Source organism: Leptonychotes weddellii, chromosome 8 (genome assembly GCF_054177405.1).
Source record: "Leptonychotes weddellii isolate Sample4059 chromosome 8, ASM5417740v2, whole genome shotgun sequence".
Lineage (NCBI taxonomy): Eukaryota > Metazoa > Chordata > Mammalia > Carnivora > Phocidae > Leptonychotes > Leptonychotes weddellii.
Genome location: NC_138376.1, coordinates 127,769,789 through 127,789,009, shown reverse-complemented (window position 1 = coordinate 127,789,009; position 19,221 = coordinate 127,769,789). Strand labels below are relative to the sequence as shown.

The 19,221-nt window shown below is 37.3% G+C and overlaps 1 protein-coding gene across 1 annotated transcript in view; it reads left to right on the top strand.

Annotated features, from left to right (window-relative positions):
• PDE10A (phosphodiesterase 10A) overlaps positions 1–19,221 on the top strand; it is a 283,739-nt gene that overhangs the window by 249,273 nt on the left and 15,245 nt on the right. Inside the window, exon 16 of the mRNA XM_081829386.1 lies at positions 910–1,082. Within this exon, the coding sequence (XP_081685512.1) occupies positions 910–1,082 (173 nt within the window). The remainder of the gene's footprint in view (positions 1–909; positions 1,083–19,221) is intronic.

Genomic DNA, 19,221 nt, shown 5'->3' with positions numbered 1-19,221 from the left:
ATTTTATCAGCCAATAAATATAGCTCAGAGCAAGTGAAAACAATCAATTACAGTAGGATTATGTTGACTAATAATGAATAATTTTACAGTTGATGAGCCCACAAATTGAATCCATCTTTATTATTCAGTCTTTTTTGTTTGAACAAAAATGACCCATTTTTATCTCAATTACAAATAAAGACTTAAGATTCTCAGTTATTGTAAAAAGTTTTTAACAGATTCATATGCGGAAGAATACTTCTGAGGTAATAGAGTCCAAATGCCCAGTGTTCTGATCTTGTCCAGGGTGATGGTCTGCTGTCCCCCCTCCCATGAGGACAGAAGAAGAGGGATGGCCCTATAGTGTTTGCACCTCAGCAATTTGTGTTTTATGGGAAAAGGTTGTTACCTGTAGGGAGAAATTTTAATATGCCTGACTAAACTTTATTTTGAGGTTGTGGGACATTTTCTTCTATAATATGGAGAAAGTAGGTTACTATTCATTAGACTTGCTAAGTGGACAAAGATATCCATGATTTTTTAATCCATTAATTTCCAGTCTAATATAAAAAAAGTTTTAAATTAGTTTAAGAAGAAATGTCTTAAGCATTTTATGTTTTCTAGTTCTTTGATTGCTTACTGGAAATTCCAAAAACTGGCTATATATTTAAATAACTGGGATTTTGTGGTAGCAAATGATGTTACCGTAGTAGATAGATCATTTAAGTGGTAGTAGCTTCACTGTTGTAGCTTAAAGAGAAACTGTGACGTTAATTTCCATTAATCATTACAAACTATCCTTTTGTTTCCCCCAAACCTGTCATGTGTGTGCCAGATGCCAGTGACTGTCTGTGTTGTTTCAAATACCTGCAAATGTCATAAGATTAGAGCTTGTGCTTGCTATTGGTGGTATTTGTGTTTTCTCCATAGTTGGAAGGGCACAATATCTTCTCCACCCTGAGCTCCAGTGAATATGAACAGGTGCTCGAGATCATCCGCAAAGCTATCATTGCCACAGACCTTGCTCTGTACTTTGGAAACAGGAAACAATTGGAGGAGATGTACCAGACCGGATCGCTAAACCTTAATAATCAATCACATAGGTAAAAATCATCTTTAAAAGCTTAGAAGCCTAGGAAGTATTGTCTGGAATAAACTTATACTTAAAAACAGAAATGTAATTTAGCATAAATTTATATTTGAAAGAAGAAGTGTAAAAATATTTATGTGTTTTCTTTTTGTTTTACATGTATTTATATTTGCTTTGCATTTCCTTATTTGACAAAATTACTGAGAGTGAATTATCGGGATATGTTAAAATATGAATTGCAATTTAAACTGCTCATATAGGAATGGGTACTTTTTTTAAGATTTTATTTATTCATTTGAAAGAGAGAGAGAGCACAAGCAGGGGGAGAGGCAGAGGGAGAAACAGACTCCCCACTGAGCTGGGAGCCCGACGTGGGGCTTGATCCCAAGACCTGGAGATCATGCCCTGAGCCGAAGGTAGACACTTAAGCAACAGAGCCACCCAGGCGCCCCAGGAATGGGTACTTTTAAAGCGATGTCATTTTATAAGAGGCCGCTCCTTGAATTCATTTCAGTCCAGGGTTTGGTCACTGGCTTCACAGACTCAAAAGCGAATAAAAATGGATTCATTTTTCAGAATCCAGATCTTATTGACCAAGCTAACGTGATTGATGGATAAAACTGGAATTCCATTTTATTCATCTACAAACATATATTCTAGTTACAAGCATCAGAATATTGGCATTCAGTGTGCTCAGATCATTTGGGAAACAAGTGACAATCAAAAGTTTGTTTCATGGACATGGAGTCAGAACAAGGAGAATTAGATTACTTAAAATGTTCTAATGCATCAGGCTAAATTTATCTGGTTTATCTTTTCTGAGAAGGCATGCCTTGCCTAACAAAATCAGAAATATATCAGGTGTGTCCATTGTGAACCTGTCCACCCTCTGTATATTAGGTCTCAGTCCATTGGCTAACCTGCCTATTCCTCTTGTCAGTTTTTAGGTATGACCACCAGCTTTTACTGCTAGGACTTTCCCTTTGCTGTTTCCACATCTGACCAAGTCCATCTTAAGTGATGCCATCTTTACCTTTAGATTTGTGAACATTTGTTTACTGGTCTCTTCTAGTCTTGCTGAACTTGGGTCGATATTCTCTTTGTTTGGGTGCTTTGCATTCTTCCTCCATGATCCATGAAATACTGATCATAACATTTCTTTTTAGAAGAGTCTGTTTTAAAGTTTTTAGAAGCAATTCACTCAGGTACCACAAACACAAAACCTTAGGTTTACAAATGACTATAGATATGTAATAAAGTTTGCCTCTTCAAGAATATTACATACGTATAATATGATGATATCCGTTCCTTTGATTAAGCTGCTGTTGTGTGGGATTCAGTTTATATTCAAACCGGGGCAGGTCCAGATTTTGCAGAGCCTGAAACTTACACAATTTTGAGAGCCCTGTTTAAGGAAAACAGGTATCTTATTTTCATAGGGTGGTCTGAACGCATTGCCAGGGCCTCCCAGGATCATGGAAGGGGGGCTCAGTGTCGTGAAGAGCCACAAAGGTTCTTCCCAACACATCTTCCTCTGCCTGCAGCCCAAGGGATGCATGTGATTTACAATCATCATGTCTCTCTGCCTGCAACAGGTTTTGTGTGTAGTTCTTGTAGAAACAGGTGTTTGTTTACAGTTCTCTTTCTTACGGCGGTTATAACATACCCTGGATGAAAGTAGTCTTTGGTTTGCTGAAACCCATGTGCATACATTTTTTTTTTTTTTTTTTTAGATTATAAGAGTCATGTAATTAGTGTCAAGTTTCTTGCATGTATTTTTTAGCAAAATGATTATAATAATTATTTTAAAATAGAAAATTTAAGAATCTAATTACAAATAATATACTTGGTGCTTAATGCATATGTGTGTGTGTGTTAGTGGTGTATACTGTCTTAATTATGGATGATTAATTAATTTTTGGACAGTTAATGATTTTAAAAGTAATGCATGTTTGTCTTAACAATTCAAAGAGTGCAGAAGTGAATATAAGAAGAATATTCTGTTCTTCTGAACTCCATGCCAGCAATCTATTGGGTATAATATCATCCCATGCACTTTTCTGTGTTTATTCCAAGTTCTGTGTTGGGGGGTGTGTGTGTGTGTGTGTGTGTGTGCACAATATATATACACAAATATACTGTCCTCTTTTTTTTTTAATAAAAATGTGATTATACCAGATGCATTCCTTTTTTCTAAGAGTTCTATAACATCTTGTAGTATGGGGTACTGTATACCCCATACTATATAAAAGCTTGTTAAACCTTTCCCCCGATGGTGACATATTTCTAGAATTTTGCAGTATAAATAAAGCTGTAATAAACTTGCTTATTTAGTCTTACCTACTGGTCCTCTAAAAATATGTACTGTGTAGTGCATGATGCTAGAAATTTATAAACATCTAAACATAGTAAATTTTCTAAAAGGATTGTGGAAATTCATACTCCTCCTAACATGTGGGTGAAAACTTGCTCATAAAATGTGCCATTTTCTGATAGCTCCCTGCATTACAGATTGCTTCACGTTTGTTGGCTATTTATTGTTCCTACTTCTGTGTATATGTCTGCTCAGAGCTTTTGCGTATTTTTTTGTTGAGTTGTTTACTTTTTTTATAAATCAGTATGCATTATATATCTTATTAAGGGTACTGAAAGTTTCTCTGTTATATGTTACAAATATTTTCTTCAGGCGATTTTCAAAACCTTTATTCAGATTTTCTTTTGACTATAAAAAAATTTAATTCCATGAGGTCAAATCTCTCATTTGTTTTTATCAAATCCAGTTTCCTGTCTTGCTTAAGATGACCTCCCCTGTCCTCACAGTAATATAAATACCACTTAAAATTCATTTTGTATATTTTTATAGTTTTTCTTTTCATAGTTAGATCTTAGTTCTTCTGGAGTTATGTCTTTTATTTATTCCTGGTGGGTTAAATCAATGCCATTTAATTAATAATCCATTTTTTCCTCTGCTTGAAGTTTTCATATAAACTTGGATAATTGTTGGAGTTCCTTAAGCCATTTAAATGCTAATTAATCCTCGACTGTGATCATACTGTTTTGAATACCATAACTGTGTTGAAATTTATCATACATACCTGGTAAGATAATCTTCATCTTTCATTTACCTTCCAAAAATGTTATGGAAATTGTTGCATAATAAATGCATTTTTAAATATTTTTATTAAAAAGTTTTCAAACTTACAAAAAAGTAGAAATTATATTGAGATGTACAAGAATTGTTAACATCTTACCATATATTTCTGCCTTTCTTATTTCAATGTGCCACCTGAATGTAAATTATAGACATCATGACTTTTATCCCCCCATCATGAATACTTAAAAAGAAAAATATATTCTGCTATCAGTTAAAAATAACCACATTGGCACTTTGATTGCAGCTGTGTTTATTTCTTCACGTGAAAATGGAAATATATTGTCTTCAAGGACATTGGCATGAGTCTTTAATCCTGACAACATTTTATAGTTTGTCTAAACAGGTCCTATCGCTTTCTTGGTAAAATTATATGGTCGTTTTACAGATTTTATCACTTGTGAATGTATTTTTTCCCCATTTTTAACTGGAAATACAGCTTCCAGTATAAATAAAGTTATGAATTTCTACATATTTCTCAATTTTGCTTCATGTGTTTAGAAACTTTATTAGGTGCCTACACATATATATTTGTTATGTCTTCTCCATGATTTACCATCTTATCAATGTGAAATTAATTCTCTTTTTTTTTGTCTGTAATACTTCTCGCTTTAAAGTTTTCTGTGTTAATAGCCACACCAGCTTCTTTATGCTTCCTAGTGAGGTGTCACATTGTTTCCATTGTTTCCCTACCTTCTGTCTGTGTCTTTATATTTAGAGTGGGTCTTGTTACCAGCAGTAGTTGAGACCTGAGATCACTAACTTCCTGATGGACTGTTCAGTCTGTTTGCATTTAATGTTACGGTATTTGATTGGTTGTCTCATTATCTTCCTTGTGTTCCCTTGAACCCCTTGTTCATTGTCCCTTCTGTCCTGCCTTCATCTCAGTTAATTGAATGTTTCCTTCAGCACTTTGTTCTGGACCTTCTACTGTCCTTTGTTGTTACACCTCTTTCTATTTTAGGTGTTTGCTCTTGAGTTTACAGTCTTCATCTTTATCAGTTGCTTGAATCAATATCATTCCATTTCCATACAATGTAAAAACCTTAAAAAACAATCCATTTATACCCCTTTTTGGCTGGTATGCTCTTGTTAAGTAGGATACTGATACATTTGTTCTGTATCCCACAAAGGTTGCGAATATTTAAAATTAAACAGTTGGTTACTAAAGAATTTTTTAAAAGAAAAATAAGGCCATGTTTTCTCACATATATATACCATTTCCAATGCTTCACATTTATTTGAACAGTTCCAGATTTCTATCTGGTATCATCTTACTCTAGTCTAAAGAACTTCCTTTAACATTTCTTTAAGTGTGGTGACAGCAGTTTCTTCCAGCCTTTGTTTATCTGAAAATGCCTTTATTTTGGCTTCACTTTTCAGATATTTTTGCTGGATTTGCAATTATAAGTTGACAGATTTTCTTTTTTTTTTAATTTTATTTTATTATGTTATAGTCACCACACATCATTAGTGTTTGATATGGTGATCCACAATTCATTGTTTTTGTATAACACCCAGTGCTCCATGCAGTATGTGCCCTCCTTAATGCCCATCACCAGGCTAACCCATCCCCAAATGTTCGATTGTCTCCTGGCCTTCATCTGTTAAGTCAGTGGTCATTCCTATTGTTATTCTATATATAACATGTCTTTTTATTCTGGCCGCCCTGAAGATTTTCTCTATATCTTTGGTTTCTACCACTTTGTCTATAATGTTCCTAAGTGTGGTCTTCTGGCTCTTGATCCTGCTTGAGGTCCTTCCTCTGAGGTTTCTGGGACTATGGGCTGCTGATTTCAGTGAAGTGCAGAAAAGTTGCCACCATTATTTTTCTTCAAATATTTTTTTCTGTCTCATTTGTCACTTTTCTTCAGCAGCTCCAGTTACACATGTGATAGATCACTTCATACTATCTTACAGTCTGTGAAAGCTCTGTATTGTTTTTTCAGTCTTTTTCTTCCCTGTACCTCAGTTTGGGTAATTAGCTGTACTGTGTCTCTAATTCCAGTGTTCTTTCCAGTCTGTTGTTAACTCCATCCAGTGGTGTATTTTATTTTATGTAGTGTGTTTTTCAGTTCTGAGATTTACTTTTGGTTCACTTTTATAGATTTTATGACTGTCTTAAAATTCTCTATCACTTCACTCTTTGTATTCAAATATATATTTTTTCTGAAGATTCTTTGACACATCACTTATTTAAAAATTCTTGTCCACATTTCCACCATCTAAGTTTTCTATGAATCTGTTTAGTTGACTATTTTTTCTCTGGATCACGGAATACATTTTTCTATTTCTTTATTTAGATTGTGGGTAATATGCTCTGTAATCTTTCTGGATTCTGTTACCTTTCTCTAAAAATAACTGACCTTTATTTGGTGGCCAGTTAAATTTCTCATGGATCACCCTAACCTTATGGACTATGTGCCTTCAAGCATTTTTAGGGTGGTTCTGTTTCTGTTTCGACCTTGGTCCTTGGGTCACCAAGGATTTGAGGGGAATATGAATGTAGATTTGGAGACCACCATCCCTGTGGCTCTCTCATGGTTTCACTTGTGAATTCTATCAAACATTTATGGAAGAAAAAATACTGTTTCTGAAAATGGAAATAGGAACCACTTACCACCTTATTTTATGAAGCCTGCATCATCCTGATACCAGCATCTGACAGACACATTACAAAAGTAGTAAATTTAATTTAGATCAGTCAATATTCCTCATGGACATAGATGAAAAATTATAATAAAATATAGCAAATTCAGTCACATATAAGAAAACATAATAAAGCATAACAAGTGGATGTTATCTCAGGAATAGCATTTGCTAATTAATATAATTCACAGGAATAGAATAAAGAAACACTATGTGATCATTTCAAAAGATGCAGAAAAAGCTTTTGACAAAAACCCCTATTGATGGGGGGAAATATCTGAGCAAACTAGGAATACAAGACTTCTTTAATTTCTTAAAGAGCATCTTTGAAAACACTATAGCCACTGTGATGACAGTTGATATATGAAGGACTTTCCCTCCAAGTCTAGAAAAAATGAAGGATACCCACAATGACCACTTCTAGTCTACTTCGAGCTGGAAGCCCTAGTCAGTGCATCACATTGAGAAAGAAGTAAAAGGCATAAGAGTTGAAAGGAAAAAGTAAACCTGTCCTTATTTTTAAATCACATACCATCTACTGAAAAAAATCCTAAGGAATCTCCAAAAAGTCTGCTAGACTTAATAAATGCAAGTTTACAGGATACATGATCAACATTTTAAAAAATCATTTATTTTCATATATAAATAACTATCAATTGGAAATTGAAATTAATAAAGCAATTTCACTTGGTGTGTCATTTTTTTTAAAATAACATACTGGAATAGATTTAACATGATATATAAGTCTCTACTGAAAATGTAAAACATTTCTGAGAGAGCACTATATGAATAGAGTGATATATATCGTGATTATGAATTGCAAAAATTAGTATTGCTAAGATATCGATTCTCTGCAAATATTCCTCCAAAAATGTAATCCCAATTGAAACTTTAACAAGCTTTTTTGTAGACACTGACAAGCTAACCTCAGATTTATATAGAAATACAAAAGATCTAAAATAGTCAAAACAAGGGGCTCCTTGGTGGCTCAGTTGGTTGGGTGTCAGCCTTCAGCTAGGGTCATGATCTCGGGGTCCTGGAATCAAGCTCCGCATTGGTCTCCCTGCTCAGCAGGGAACCTCCTTCTCCTTCTCTTACTGCTGCTTTCCCTGCTTGTGTGTGCACTTGCACTCTCTCTCTCTCTCAAATAAATAAATAAAATCTTAAAAAATAGTCAAAACAACTGTGTCAAAGCAAAAGCCCAAATGGAGGACTTAACACTACCTGATTTCAAGGTTTACTATAAAGTACCAGTAATCAAGACAGTGTGTATTGGTGTTAAGGTAGACAAATAAACTGGTGGAACAGAGTACAGAAGACACACTATATAGCCTATTGATTTTCAACCAAGGTGTCAAGAAAATTTAATGGAGGAATGGATAGTCTTTCCAACACATGGCTCTTGAATTACTGAGGTTTCAGGTGGATGATAGACTTAAATGTAAAAGTTAAAATTATAAAATTTTCTAGAATAAAACATAGGAGACAGTCTTCATGATCCTGGGTAGGCAAAGATTCTGTAGCACACAGAAAGCACTAACCTTCAGAGATGTTGGTCAAAGGCTACATGCTTTCAGTTGTAAGATGAATAAGGTCTGGGGATCTAATTATAGCATGGCAATTATAGTTAATAATACTGTATATTATACTTGCAGCTTGCTAAGAGAGTAGGTCTTAAGTGTTTTCATCATACACACAGAGAAAAAGAGACTATATGAGCTGATGGATGTGTTAATTGGATTGTGGTGATCATTTCACAGTGTATACATGTATCAAATCATCACATCGTACAACCTAAATACATACAACTTTTATTGTCAGTCTGACCTCAGTGAAACTGGAAGAAACAAAATGAAAGCACTAACCTTCAAACAAACAAATAATAGATTGGACTTTATCACATTAAGAACTCATAATCTTCAAAACAACCTTTAAGGAGGTGAAAAGCCACCCAATGTGAGAAAAATATTCTCCATATTTAGGTCTTTTATAACTCTTAACAACTCAATAATAAGACAAAGTAAAAATTACATGAAAGATTTACCTTTTAAATTTTAAGTAAAAAAGTGAATGACCTTAAAGGAGGTTAAATGTTAACACAAAGGATATGAAGTGAAATTATAGTGTATGGAATATCTCTCTGAAATGTGAGCATGTTGGATCAGAGGCTCCTGAGGGATTGGCCAGCAAGGAGTGAGAGAAGCGAGCAGAAGCACAGAGAGACCCACAGTTCCACAACCACAGATTGTCATGTGCCAAGCCTGGGCCAGGTGCTGGACATGCAGCAAAGAACAAGACAGCCATTTGCCCTGCTGCCGCCTGATGCTTCCAGTCGAACGGGGAGATTGACACGTCAATGAAATAACTTTGCATCACATGGTTTAATTATAGTGGTGGCAAGTTCTGTGAGGATGCTAAGGGTGTTTGACTTCATCTGAGGGAATGAAAAGGTTGTGGAGAGAGATTGCGAAAGGAACAGCCATTCAGCTTAGCTCTGGGCCATGAATATCCTCAAAATAAAATTGTGTTCTAGGAACTGTTATGGGCTGAATTGTGTTCCCTAAAAAAATTCCTGTGTTGAAATCCTAATTCCCAGAATGTGACAATATTCGGAGAGATAGCCTTGAAAGAGTAATTAGATAAAATGAGACCATATGGGTGGGTCCTAATCCTGTATGACTGATATCTTTAGAAGAAGAAATTTGGATACAGACATGACAGTGGAAGACCATGTGAAGACACAGGGACAAGATGACCACATGCAAGTCAAGAAAAGAGGCCTGGAACAGACCCTTCCCTCATGGTCCTCAGTAGGAAGCAACCTTGCTGACACCTGGATCTTGGACGTCTGGCTTCCAGAACTGTGAGACAATAAATTTCTGTTGTTAAAGCCACCAAGTTCGTGGTACTTTGTTACAGCAACCCTAGCAAATTAATACAGAGGCCTACGTGATTTTTTTGTCTTCTGCAATCAAAATTGTCCAACTGACCCTGGGGGCAAATAGACTTGACTTTGGGAAGGGAAGATCCTGGCCAGGCCTAAAGACTTCACTGGGGCTTCCTGAGTACCGGACAGCCCCATTCTGTGCCTGTTTTGCCTCCTTGTCCTCTCTCATCTCCACCCAGGTAAATTTGCACAGACACCTGTCTTCCCTCTTGGATGGGGAGTGATTAGGTAAGGAGACATCTACCAGGTTATGGTCTCCTGATGTTCTAACCTTGGATCAGGGATAACTTGGGTTATCCCTGTAGGGAGGACTTGGGTTCATTGCTGGGAAGACAAACCCCAGGAATCTCACCTTTCAGCTTCTTGGTATAGTGAGATTCTCCAGCCATGACTCATGCAAGGTATCCTGGAGAAGGGAAGTTAAGAGAATCTTAATGACTATACTGGAAAGCAGTTAAGCTCATTTTCACAATAGCATTACATAAAATCAGAAACTCTGCATGATTTGATCCTGTTTGTAATCAGAGCTGCTGTGAACTAATACCCAAACCAGTGGGACTGGGTGAGCTCAGTGTCCTGACTCAAGCTGGGCACATGTGGGCACATGGGCCTGTATGCAGGGTGGGAGCCTTTGAGCTTCTCCAGAAAAGGCCACCATCCTTCTGTTCCATTCCTTGGAGCTCTTGAAATCCCATGGTTGTCTGCCTTTTTAGTGAGGACGTCATCAGAGCTGGCCTGTTCCCATGAGAGAAGAGCAGAGCCCTTCAGCTGGCCAGACTCGGAGACTCTGAGAATGAGACTCACTGTGTCATGGTAAGAAGAGACCGGCTGTGCTATTGGGAAGGTGAAGAATTTGTAGACATGCCTATAACTGAATACTTTTCCACTCCCAGTGTTTCTAGGCCAGAGCAAACACTTTTTGCAGCACAAAGACTTGGACAGAGGGCATTTAGGAAGTCCGAGAGAAGTGAGGGGAGGGATCAGCAAGAAGAAAAACAAGCTCTACCATAGAGGACAGGAGATCAACTGATGCCTTGTGGGGGGTTGAGGCGATGTCAGGGGCTTATGCAGCACACCCAAGAGTCAGAAGCTGGGAGAACTCACCCCAGTGCTCAGGGGTGAGGCATTCAGTACTTTCGGGCACATCAGCCTTTCCATCTGTATGCTAACACTTACTGATTACCAAGTGTTTATAAAATGTAATGCCAGCAGTAGAGGAGAGCATCAAGACAGTAACAGATTATTCTTTGGTATTCTTGTACAGGAGTATTATAAGTTTGTATTTTACATTTAGGTCTATGATCCATTTTGAGTCAATTTTGGGGGGAAGAGTTAAAAGTCTGTATATAGATTCTTTCTTTCTTTTTTTTTTTTTTGCATGTGGATGTCCAGTTGTTCTAGCACCCTTTGTTGAAAAGACTATCTTTGTTCCATTTTATTGCTTTTGCCTCTGTCACAGGTGATTCACCTATATGTATGTGGGTCTATTTTGGGCTCTGTTCTCTTCCATTGAATTGTTTGTCTATTCTTTCTCCACTGCCTCACTGTCTTGATTACTGTACCTTTATAGTAAATCTTGAAGTCAGGTAGTGTCAGTCCTCCAACTTCATTCTCCTCCTTCTATATTGTGTTGGCTATGCTGGGTCTTTTGCCTCTCCCTATAAACACGTATTTCATTCTGGGGAGGGGGGATTCTCATGTAAATAGTAATTTGTTTTTAATTTCAAATTTCACTTGTTTGTTGCTGGTATATAGGAAATGACTGCCTTTGGTATGTTGACTTTGTATCCTGTGACCTTGCTGTAATAATTTATTAGTTCCAGAAGCATTTTTATTGATTCTTTCAAGCTGTCTAAATTGATAGTCATGCCATGTGTGAACAGTTTTATTTCTTCTTTCTAATCAGTATACCCTTTATTTCTTTTTCTTGTCTTACTGCATTAGCAAGGACTTCCAGTACAGTGTTGAAAAGGAGTAGTGAAAGAGAACATCCTTGCCTTGTTCCTGATCGTAGTGGGAAAGCTTTGAGTTTCCCAACATTAAGTATGATGTTAGCTATAGGTTTTTTGTAGATATTTATCAAGTTGAGGAAGTTCTCCCTATGCCTAGTTCGCTGAAAGCTTTTATCATGAGTGACTGTTGGATTTTGTCAAATGCTTTTACTGTATCTACTGACAGGATAATGTGATTTTTCTTTTTAGTCTCTTGATATGATGGGTTACACTAATTGATTTTTTTAGTACTGAACTTGACTTACATACCTGGGATGAATCATAATTGGACATGTATAATTCTTTTTATACTGCATTATATTAGATTTGCTAATATTTTGTTGAAGATTTTTGCATTTATGCCATGAGAGGTATGAGTCTATAGTTTTCTTGTAATGTCTTTGCACAGTTTTGGTGTCAGGGTGATGCTGGCCTCATGGAATGAGTTAGGAAGTGTTACCTCTGCTTCTGTCCTCTAAAGAGATTATAGAGAATTGGTATAATTTCTTCCTTAAATGTTCGGTAGGATTCACCATCTGAACCCATCTGGGCCTGGTACTTTCTGTTTTGGAAAAGTTTTAATTATTGATTCAACTTCTTTAATAGATATAGGCTTATTTGGATGATCTATTTCTTTTTGTTTTGGCAGATTGTATCATTCAAGAAATTGGCCCATTTCATGAAGGTTATCAAATCTGTGGGCATAGGGTTGTTGAGAGTGTTCTTTCATTATCCCTTTAATGTCCTTGGGATCTGTAGTGACATTCTCTCTCTCATTTCTAATACTAGTTATTAGTATCCTCTTTTTTTCTTAGTTAGACTGGTTAGAGAGGATTATTGTTTCTGTTGATCTTTTCAGAGAACCAGCTTTTGATTTGGTTGATTTTTGCTGTCAACTTCCTCTTTTCAAGTTCATTGATTTTTGCTCTAATTCTTATTTCTTTTCTTCTGCTTCATTTGGATTTAATTTGCTCTTCTTTTTTGAGCTTCCTGAAATAGAAGCTTAGATTTTTTTATTTTATGTCTTTATTCTTTTCAATTATGTACATTTAATGTTATAAATTTCCCTCTAAACACTGCTTTCCCTGCATCCCACAAGTTAAGTTGTGTTTTCATTTTCATTTAGTCATAAATATTTTTAAATTTTTCTTGATTTCTTCTATGACCTGTGTGTTATTTGGAAATGGTTTGTTTAATCTCTAGGTATTTGGGGGATTTCCCAGCTATTTTTCTGTTATTGCTATCTCATTAATGGCATTGTTGTCTAAAAATCATGCACTGTATGATTTCTCTTCTTTTAAATTTGTTAAGGTGTATTTTGTGCCCTGCAACATGGTCTATCTTGGTGAATGTTCTATGTGAGCTTGAAAGAATGTGTTTTTGACAGTTGTTGAAGTAGTCTACAGATGTCAATTATATATAATAGTTTGATGAACTTACTGAATTCAAACATATCCTCACTGATTTTCTGCTATCTGGGTCTGCCCATTTTCTGCTATCTGGGTCTGCCCAAGTTGATAGAAAGGTGTTGAAATCTCCAACTAAAATAGTGGATTTATCTATTTCTCCTTGGCAGTTCTGTCAGCTTTTGCCTCACGTATTTTGATGTTCTACTGTTAGGCACAGACAAGTTGAGGATTGTTACATCTTCTTGGAGAACTATCCCCTTCATTATTATGAAATGGTCGTCTTTACTGCTGGTAACTTTTGCTCTGAAGTCTGTCCTGTCCAACTAAAATAGTGGATTTATCTATTTCTCCTTGGCAGTTCTGTCAGTTTTTGCCTCACATATTTTGATGTTCTACTATTGGGCACAGACAAGTTGAGGATTGTTACATCTTCTTGGAGAACTATCCCCTTCATTATTATGAAATGGTCGTCTTTACTGCTGATAACTTTTGCTCTGAAGTCTGTCCTGTCTGAAATTAATATAGCTGTTCCCATTTGCTTGTGAATAATGTTAGTCTGGTATCTTTCTCCATTCATTGACTTTTAATCTCTATGTGTCTTTATATTTAAACTGGGTTTCTTGTAGACAACATATGGTTGGACTGGGTCTTGTTCTTTAGTCCATTCTGATGACCTCTTTTAATTGGTGTATTTAGACCCCTGACATTTGAAGTGATTATAGATATAGTTGCATTAATATATGCCATGTTTGTTACTCTTTTCTATTCTTCACAGTTGTTCTTTGTTTCTATTTTTGCCTTCCACTCTTTTTCCACCTTTTGTGGCTTTAATTGCTTATTTTATATGATTCCATTTTCTCTCCTTTCTTAACATATCATCTATATTTCTTTTTTTTTTTACTTTTTTTTAGTGGTTGCCCTAGAGTGAAAGATATTTTTCAGATCCTAAAGCCAATAAGAACATGAAGTTTTGGGGCGCCTGGGTGGCTCAGTCATTAAGCATCTGCCTTCGGCTCAGGTCATGGTCCCAGGGTCCTGGGATCGAGCCCCGCATCGGGCTCCCTGCTCTGCAGGAAGCCTGCTTCTCCCTCTCCCCCTCCCCCTGTTTGTGCTCCCTCTCTCGCTGTGTCTCTCTCATTCAAATAAATAAAATCCTAAAAAAAAAAAGAACATAAAGTTTTGCTCAACATATTTATGTGTAAGGAAAACCAAATTAAAACCATAATAAACCACTACATGTTCACTAGAATGGCCAAAATTAAAAAGACCAACAATACCCAGGTGATGGCAAGGATGTGAAACTACTAAAATAGTAACATAGTGTTGGTGGGAGGATAAAATATACAACTGCTTTGGACAGAACTTTGGAAGTTTCTTAAGTAGCTAAATATATGCTTGTTTTGTGACTCCATTCTCGGGTTACTCGAGAGAAATAAAAGCGTATTGTTCACACAAAGACTCGGACATAAATGTTAACAGCAGCCTTATTCATAACGTTTCTAAACTGGAAGCAACCCAAATATCCAACAACAGGTGCATGGATAGACAGTTTCTGGCATTTCTACAATGGAATACTGTTCTATTCAGCAATTTAAAAAATCAGGAACTGCTGACTCATGCAACAACATGGATGAGTCACACAGACATTTTGCTGACTAAAATAGTATATGCTATATGAAAACATTTTTATGATGCACCAGAATAGGCCAAATGAATTAATAGTGCTAATGATTGTGATAGAACTCAGACTGGCAGCTGTGGGCATCGGGTGAAGGACACTGAATGGGAAAAGGGCAGGAGGGGTTTCTGGGTGATGAAGATGTTCCTTGTCTTCATTGGTGTGGTAGTTTGGGACTGTATACATTGTCATACTCCTTGAACTTTATCCTTCAAATGTATGCATTTCATTCTATATAAATTACACCTAAAGTATGAGAAACAAAAAATATACAATCCAGAAATATGATTATATGATAAATATGAATCATCTTTTTTCAAGTGTTTTGTCCTTAAACAAGATAGAGTATGTCAATTCTATCAGTAAGTCTTTAGATAAAATCATTAAAAAAATACATAGAATGGTGTTTAATTCACCAGATGAGATCAAATCTCCTTTCTGAGGAGATTAGTTTTGAGTAAGTTTTTCACTCCATTTAAAATTATTAGGGCATGAAATACTCCCACATTTGACATGGCTTTGGTGGCCTTCCATAGATCTCTTTATGGGGATTCTACAGTGATGTCTGTAAGGAATTGCATATCTGGAGCCGTTGCGTGCTGTCCGTCAAGACAGCAGGCGTCGTGTGCAGTCACAGTGACTTTTCTGCAGGTTCAGAACTGCCCTCATGGCTGTGGTTGCAAACCCTTCTCCTCTGCATCTTCTAGAGCCCCTTCTTACGCTCGAGTTAACACAGACATCACTGCCCTATGACTAGATGTATATCCCACCAGCCATCCTTGCCATGGACGTGTGTGCACTCCTGACACTCCCTAGGGAGCATTACCTGTATCAGGACAGCTGTTTCTCCAGAAGGCCTGCAGGTTGCAGCCATCTTTCACCTCGGTGGTAGAAGGTAGCTCAGCTGGGCACTGTACAGAAGGGACAGGTACCAACTCCGAATGCGGCTAGCTTTTATATCTTACTCCTAGTTTTCTTGCTCGAGTAATTCTTGCCCAAAAGAAACATGAGCAACTGCTGCCTGCCCTGATTCCGCTAGCCATCAGCACTGATGTCGTCCAGGGGGCAGGTGTCTCCCTTGCTAGCCGGTCCATATTCACGGCAGCCAGGGGCTCTTTGCAAACCGTTTAAATAAAGGATGCTTCTCCAAAGCTATTTTTTCTCTATTAGTTAATGGGTAGTCTGTAAGCTGGAAATATATTTTTAAATAAATTTTAATGTTTCTGTTATTTTACTGTTTACCTCTGTTTATCAGTATAGTATCTTTTTTTGATTATGAATTCTTGTTCTCTTTTAGAGAATCTCTTTTATACTTTTAATACATCAATTTACCTGATATTGCTGAAATGTCTGTACTTAAATATATGATAATATTAGGTGATAATTTTTGTAGATATCGATTATAATTACTCCATTGCATAGTTGATAAACGACAGACAGTGGCTTCTCTCTTTATACCTAGAATTAATACTGAAACATGAAAAGGTGATATTCATCTGAGGAAATCAATGGCAGACTTTGGCCAAGAATGAAGTTACCTAACGTCTAAAGAAGTGCATCCTTGGGGTGCCTGGGTGGCCCGGTCGTTAAGCGTCTGCCTTCGGCTCAGGTCATGATCCCAGGGTCCTGGGATCGAGCCCTACATCGGGCTCCCTGCTCGGCAGGGGGCCTGCTTCTCCCCCTCCCACTCCTCGTGCTTGTGTTCCTTCTCTCACTGTGTCTCTCTCTGTCAAATAAATAAATAAAATCTTTTAAAAAAATAAAAAATTTAAAAAATAGAGAAGTGCATCCTTTATTTAAATTAAGAATCTCTGTCTACCTGCCATAGTAAATGCATGGGGGCCTCATTCTGCTAGGTATGTTTTATGTTTCATCTGAAGAACTTGAAATGTAGGGAAACTAAGTTCTAACGTGAAATTGCTAATGTCCTCACTTGATTTAAAGTTACGGTAGCGCATGTTGCTATGTAAGGGCTCTCAATTCTAGAACTAATACAATGATTTTGTTAGGCAAATACATTTTAAGTTAGATGATTTTTTAAAAGTTTTTATTTATTGATTTGACACAGAGAGAGAGCACAAACAGAGGGCGAAGCAGGGAGAGGGAGAAGCAGGCTCCCCACAGAGCAAGGAGCCCCAAGTTAGGATGATTTTTAATAGCAAATCCCTCTGTGACACACATTTGCTCAAGAGTGATTTCCCTTTGACATGTAGTTATTTTTCTCTCAATGGCATTTTGTGAAGAAGCAACATAGGATTCTATAAAATTAAGAATTGAGAACTTGAATTTAAAGTTTACTTTAGTGAGCTCATCACTGCACCCTGCTTATGCTTATATCGAAGAGTTATTTGTATTGTGTCATTGGAAACAGTAGGAGTCCAACATCTCATGTACGGTTTTGACTCTGCAGCTGTTCAAATAATATTTTCAGAGAATCCATAGCATCCTGAGTCTGGTTTAATGTTTCAAAAATAGCCACAATGGGTTGTATTATCAGAAAAGTAGTTATCATAAACATGATTTATTTAAATTACTTAATACTGTGATTTAAAATTCCTTGAAGATAAGTTTAAAAACAAGAAAAGATCATTAAAATGATAATTTAAGGGGGAAAATGATTTAACCTAGTCTCTTTTCAAATATTGTGTATGACGGGATTTTAAAATTAAACAGAAGAGTTAAAATAAGGCTAGATAGTAGTTTCTAAACAAAACACCTGCTAAAACACACCCCAAAAGCTTGCTCTTTACTTAACCACTGGACCCCAGTTTACCCAACCTCAGCCACATTGTAATGAAGACCACCTCGTAGTAGAAACCTGGTCTTTGATTAGCTCTTTGTGGATGAGCATTCTAAGATAAGCAGGCATGTATTTATTTTCCTTTTCCTTTTTCTTTTTTCTATTTTCCATGACAGTTCTGTGCTGGACTATCCACTTTAACCTGGGTCCCCAAACACTAATGGAACAGATTTTCTTAGATTAGTAGAAAGTTTGACTTTAAACCCATTTTTCTGTTGATACATGAATGAAGAGGTGTAATTTGAGGTGTAATAAAGAGGCAAATAAAGAGGTGTAACAACTTAAAAGTTGTTTGAGTTTCAAACGTATTTTTCAGTGTGAACGACAGCTTTCTAGCTCTCCCTTCTGGGTACTCCTGTCATCTGAGTAGCCTCCTTTTGGCCTCCAGATCCACTGACCATGTTTTCCACTTTGACCTGTAGGGGCTGGGTCACCCAGCAATCTTGCCCTCCCTCCAGCTTCTGGATTCAGAGACTGGTGGCACTAACAAGAGATGAGAGGGTGGGAGGACAGAAGAGTTGGTGCATTTGTTCCCCTGGTTTCACAGTGCTTCTGGGGAAAGCTCCGTATCCTTGCCCCTTCGGGCTCAGGGCAGGGCCTGCTTGCTGCCACTGACCCTCGGTGCCTCCCCATCCTTAGCCTCCCTTCAGCTTGTCAGTCGGTCCTCCCGTCCCCCTGGGTGTGCCGTCTCTTTCATGTTAGGGTAACCTTGGCTGATAACCTTGGATTGAAGTAGGTAATGTTAACGGTGTTTTAAAACCAGGCCACGTTATTAGGGAGGCCGGAATGATGTCAGAGCCTAGTGAACAGTGAGGGTAGAGAAGTCTTCTGTTTGGAGCTCACTGTGGAAATTAGCTAGTCCTTCAGTCTTTTTGAAATCCAGATATTGACACAAATGAAGAATTGTAAAGATAATCATATGAGAACTCATTCTTTGTGTATATATATGTAAATATATAATATATAATCTTCATGTCTCTATTTGAAATCTTTTATAAAGTTACTTATGTTTCATCTGGTCCAGCTTCATGTTTCTGCTTTTCTTCCAATACGACATTGTATCCGTGGCTGATGAACTTTTGTAGAGTGGTGGGGGGCAGTTGGGGCATGGGGAGCATAATGGGAGAGTAACCCACCTGAAATCCTGCATGCTGTGTGGTTTCCTCTCCTTTGGTAAAGTTTTGCGATTCTGTGATCTTCTGATGTGGGAGGAGAATTTTAAGGTAGGACGGCCCTGGTGAGAGGTCAGAATGTCTGCACAGCCTGATGGATCCTGTGTCTTTAGTTCCACCTGGTCTGGGATTATGCATGGGGGTTGAGTAGAAGGGAGAGGAACGGGGGGAGGGGGGCTTTGTCACCATAACACCTGCAGATGTTACCGTGTTTCACCTTGGCTCTACCTGACACCCAGAGCCTTCCACCTGTCCCTGTCTCCCGCAGCCATCGGAATCATGCTGCTATCCTCTCTCATTGGACCACTGTGGTCTCCTAAGTGATCTCTCCCCATCCTCCCTTGCCCCTATGATT